A 5,692-nucleotide genomic window follows, 5' to 3' on the forward strand; every position below is an offset into this window, starting at 1 on the left:
AAGCTTGGGTTTAGAGTTCAACAACTGGTTTGATGGTTGTGCCATTTAATGTGGAAAACAGTAGCCTTAATTTTATTAACCAATGTGTCACACCAGTAAATTTAATGAAAAAGAAGTAGAAGTAATCTAAGTAATTATTTCTAAGTAATCTATCACTTAGAAATAATTAAAAGTCTATGCATCATTCTACTTTAACTGTAGATATGCCTAGAAGTAATCAGGATGCCCAAGTAGATTTAGAATGACTCTTCTGTTTATTTTGACCATTTTATTTTTTCAATAATGTTGAGGTTACCATTCACATCGCTATTGTTACTCTGTGACACCCTCAGCAGTCCAAAAGCACTGCCGAGAATGGAGTTGGAGAATGGTACTGTGGTGACTTAGTTCTTTCTCTTGGGATTTAGTGACCATTCCGAACTCCAGAACATTCTTTTTGCTAGTTTTTCCATCTACTCTTTCATCCTGATGAGGAACTTTGGGGTGGTTTTGTTTATCAAGACCAGTTCCCACTTGTACACCCCTAGGTACTTTGTCCTCTACATATTTTCCTTCATAAATGCATGCTACTCTCTGTCATTGCCTCCGAATTACCTCTGGACTTGGTTTCCAATAAGAATACCATTTCTTACAATGGCTGTGCTTCAGTTATATTTTTTCTTGCTCTTTGGTTGACACAGAATCTTGCCTCTCTTTGCTGCCACAACTTGTGATTGATGTACAAAGCAATCTGCAACCCACTGCTCTGTGTTGCTATTATGTCTAAGAGGCTTTCTTTCATATATATATGGCATTATGTGAAGTGAAATAAGCCAGGCGGTGAAAGAAAAATACCATATGATCTCACCTATAAGTGGATCCTAATCAACAAAATAAACAAGTGAGTAAAATAAAACCAGAGACATTGAAATAAAGAGCAAACTGATGGTAAACAGAGGGAGGGGGGATAATGTGGAAAAGAAGGGGAAGGTTCATCCAGGAACATGTATAAAGGACCCATGGACAAAGCCAAAGGTGGGTAGGATTGAGGGTGGGAGGTGGGGGTGGGTGGGGCAAGCGAGGGTGGTGGGGGGAAAGTAGAGACAACTGTTTTTGAAGAACAATAAAAAGTACAGTTCCAGTTTATTTCACAGATACACAGTGAGTAAATATGAATAATTACAAATGGAATAATATTAGAAATAGTATCTTGTTATTTTTTTTACTTTATTAAAACTTTAAGGTAATACATCTTTAATTTAAACTATATGAATTGGACATTTTAGCTTTTCAAGTTTATTTTAACTAGTATAATGTTATGAACACAGAAAGGAAAGGAAGTCTTCTTTTCCAGCGGCTTTTGGAAAAGGCCCAGGTCCTTCACCCCCCAACTCCCACTTATGTGGCTCCTTTCCAGCGGCTCCTTTCCAGCTGCCAGTCGCACCAGGTCTGTTGTCCAGAGGGAGGTGAGAGGGAAAATCCGCCGGCCTATGTGAAGACCGTGAGGTGTAATATAAACCTAGAGCTGCTGACCCTGGGGGTGTTGCTGATACAACGGGCCAGGATGATGAGAAATAGAGCATCCAAGGAGACTTTTCCATCACATGATCCTTTTCCCTGATTCCTACCAGAGCCAACACCAAAAGACAAGCAGCGCAGACAGATTTCACTTAAGTTAAAGACACCAGAGTAGAATCGAACAAGAGGATTCCCTTTTGCATCTTCTTTCAGCCTGCAGTCATTAATTTATTCAGCACATAACTTGAATGCTATCCTGGAGCTGAATATTGTTAATAACAAAGGAGAAACAATGGGGAATAAGGTAGGCAAGGGCTGTGGCTCCATGAAACCTTCAGTATGGGGCAGGGTGTTCCTGATTCATTTTTATTTGTATATTTACTACTTATATCGTTTTATGTTATAGGGTGATACTACTACATGGGAAGGAGAAAAACAAACCTAATTCAATCTGCTAACCTCCCTTCTGACTGAGCGAGTTTGTTCACTCCATATTTGGAAAGAAATCTTAAGGAGGGTCTGTTGAATTCACATGAGGGGAGTGGTTGCTATTTGCATGATATCTCACTGGGACATACTCATGAACAGAGAAGGAAAGTATAAAAGGTCCCTCTTTGCAAAACAGCAAAGTGAATGTATTATTACTTTATGGTAGAAAAAAACCCTAATATCAATAATACTCTTTACACTCAATTGAAGCACAAAGGTAAGAAAGGGAAAAGATCCAGAAATTTCTACAGGTGAGGCTATAGGAACTTATGTCACAGTACTTGAACTTTAGTGCTCAGAATCTTTCAATAAATGTTTTTGGTTGTCCATGCTTTTACCCAGAATGTAATTTAGTGCCAATTGCCTTTTTCAGGGCATCTTTCACATCCTTATTCCTTAAGCTGTAGATGAGTGGGTTTAACATGGGGATGACAACTGTGTAGAAAACAGAGGCTATTTTGTCAGTGTCCATGGAGTAACTTGACTTGGGTCGGAAATACATGAACAGGATTGTCCCATAAAATATAGCCACAGCGGTTAAATGGGAGGCACAGGTAGAGAAGGCTTTGCATCTGCCCTCAGCTGACTTCATTCGAAGAATGGTATTTATGATGAAGCTGTAGGAGAGGAAGACAGTGATGATGATGGACCCCAGAACACAGCTGATGAAAGTGAACATCACTATCTCATTGATGGTTGTGTCTGAGGTGGAGAGGGCTAGTAAGGGTGGGATGTCACAGAAAAAGTGATTGATGATATTGGAATTGCAGAATGACAATCGAAATGTGCAGCAGGTATGGATTGCGGAATCCACCAAGCCTGCGATGTAGGCAATAGTCACGAGCTGGGTACAGATGCTCTTGGACATGGCTGTTGTATACAGAAGTGGATTACAAATGGCTACGTAACGGTCATACGCCATGACGGACAGCATGACACATTCCACATCTGCAAAGGCACCAAAAGAATACAATTGAATGGCACATAAATTATATGGAATCCTTTTTTGTTCAGATAAGAAATCAGCCAGCATCTTGGGGGAGACAGTGGAGGAGTAGCAGATATCACAGAAAGACAGACTGCTCAGGAAATAATACATGGGCGTGTGGAGCCGGGGGTCCATGCTGATCAGCAGGATCATCCCTAGGTTGGCGATCACAGTGATGCCATAAACCAGCAGGAAGAGCACAAAGAGCCCCTGCTGCACATCCCGCCTGGCAGAGAGTCCTAAGAGTATGAATTCTGTGAACACGGTGCAGTTCTCAATGGCCATGAGTCATGTCTGGAAATCCCTGGTTGTGGAAGAAGGGAATGGGTGTGGGGTTGACATCATAATAGTATTTTAATATTAAACAGCTGATTCTATTTTTCAGTAACTAGAAAAAGAGATGAGCATACCTAAGTCTGCTTTAGGTAAAATGACTCTCCTTGAAATATATCCCATTTAGTATAAATTGATGAAATGATGGTGGTCTTTGGAAGACAAACGGAATTCTATGTCCCACTGCTATATTTTACCTATCAATTGTGTTGTATTTGATATCACACATGACCACCTTGGTTCTGTAGAAATATAGAGAACATGTAGTCGAGGGCAGATGAAAGATAGAAAGACAATATATAAGTGATGATCTATTGATCAATGTACAGGATTCCAAACCCTTGACTTAAACTCCTCTAGATGCATCATCAAAAATGTCTTCCATGTAAAAATGAATCTATTTTATGAAATGTACACAAGTGCAGGATAGAATTTTAAAATAATGAAACACTTTCTACCATCTCCCCAATCTGTGCTTCCATTTTATTGTATTTCTTCCTATCTATGGATATTCATTTTAATTAAATAAATACAAAACATCTGTATCTACACGACTTTCCTGGTATCACTGGTGCCCCTAAGCATAATACCGATGAACGATTGTCTCCTTGTAAAGTCTTTCTTCCAGGAAAGGGGCGTCTGAGTCGGAGACGTGGGCCATTGTCATGTAAGTACGTGACAATGCCCCCAAGGAAAACCAGGCTTCGTTAAGGCTCCCTGTTGCATGAAACATGAAGAGAAAAGACTGGGGCTGCTAAAGGTACTGATGTTCTGTAAGTGAGGGAGTCGTTTGGCAGAATAGAGAATAGCCCTTTAAACTTTCTGTGAGTGCTGTATGCTTCACTAGTTTCACAACCGCATCTCGAAGACACATTATACAAAATAAACTGCTACACATTTAAAAATTATTAATGAAATCATGCAGTTGCCTACAATCTGAGTCAATAATTCATATTTCCATAAAGTGTTTTTAAGTTATATATACATTTTCAAGTCATATACTTTTTAAAACATTTTTTAAAATATAGCAAGTGAATTTTCAGTATGTAAACATCTTTGCATTAAACCCTGAACAATAGCAAGAAGAGCAGAAGCGTTTCAGAGGCCATCTTTGAGCTTTAACACTAGTAGATGTTCATTATGATAGTTTGATATGTTTTCATTTAAAAAATAATTTATTCTATCACTGACAATGCTACTGCATGTAAGTTAGTGAGTGACAGATTTTATGGTGCTCTTTCAGTGTTTACTGAAACCTGACACACACGTTACAGAACTACTATGTCACTCATTTCACTGGTTTGTGACAGAGTTTATAACCCATTTGTAGGACTGACCTTTGCCAGAGGACAAATCCCTTTTCAAGCCAAAGAGATGTGATAAAATGAAGTGAAGACAAAATATTAGGTGTAAATTTATTTTTATTTTAAGCTGTCTTTCCATTTAAATGAATATAGATAGAGAAAAAATAAATGTTCCTGAGATATATAGGATTCTGCATTGTTTCTACATCTGTGTCGTTTTCATATGTGTTTGCTGACATAAAAAATTCAAATGTAGACAGTGGTCTAATTTTTAATTTTTCTGTAGTTAAAAACTATGGTATGGATTAACATACATTGATATTCCATAATGTGCTGTCTCTATTATTGTTTGAAAGGGACAAGAGCGAACCTTAAATTTACATGTATAGTGATATCTCTTGCACAGTGATAAAAGTAATGATTTACTTACCAATCTTGATTAAAATATAAATAAGATATTTACTTTCCTCATCCTCATAACAAATGAGGTCAGGCAAATTCACACAGGCCCAACAAAGAAATAGCATTATTTGGCCATTAGATTGAAAATTTCATTTAACTGAGAAAGCAGATACACAATGATTCATTAACAAAATTCTCAATTCTTTATTCTTCATTTTTCCAAAAGTAAGGTTCCCCCCCTCCTACATTCTTTCACTTAAGCCATTTAGAAACCTACCTGAAATGAGCAAGTCTTTCTGTCCTTATCTCTGGTACAGCAACAGTAGGCAGATTGCATTTTATTTCTACCAGGTGACTGTTGGGACTTAAATCTCTAAAGACTTTGCCTCCACTCTTCTGTTATGAGAACGTGATTAATTAGATTCTGGTTCTGTGTTTCCGCAGTGAATGCTTCAATGACTTTAGCAAAGGCTGAACTTTGATTCTTCACTCTTTTTACTAGATTGAGCAGTGTCAGAAGCTTCCCAGAATTCATTTTAATGCTGTGCTTCATGGCTACCGTGAATCTACACTGTCCTCTAGTGAAACCAGATGTCTGACGAAATTCAAATGGATCCTCTACTTAATGAGTTTTATCCCTTTTTTCATTCTTTACCTTGTTTCTTCTATTTCTGAAACA

At 38.1% G+C, this 5,692-nt stretch overlaps 1 protein-coding gene across 1 annotated transcript; it reads right to left on the minus strand.

Moving 5' to 3' along the window:
* Positions 1–1,266: 1,266 nt before the first annotated feature.
* On the minus strand, positions 1,267–3,259 carry LOC128781076 (olfactory receptor 5AR1-like). The gene has a single exon (XM_053925403.1). It carries the CDS (start codon positions 3,257–3,259, stop codon positions 2,321–2,323), a length of 939 nt encoding a protein of 312 aa, XP_053781378.1. The 3' UTR covers positions 1,267–2,320.
* Between the last annotated feature and the right edge of the window lie 2,433 nt (positions 3,260–5,692).

Source organism: Desmodus rotundus, chromosome 5, assembly GCF_022682495.2.
Source record: "Desmodus rotundus isolate HL8 chromosome 5, HLdesRot8A.1, whole genome shotgun sequence".
Lineage (NCBI taxonomy): Eukaryota > Metazoa > Chordata > Mammalia > Chiroptera > Phyllostomidae > Desmodus > Desmodus rotundus.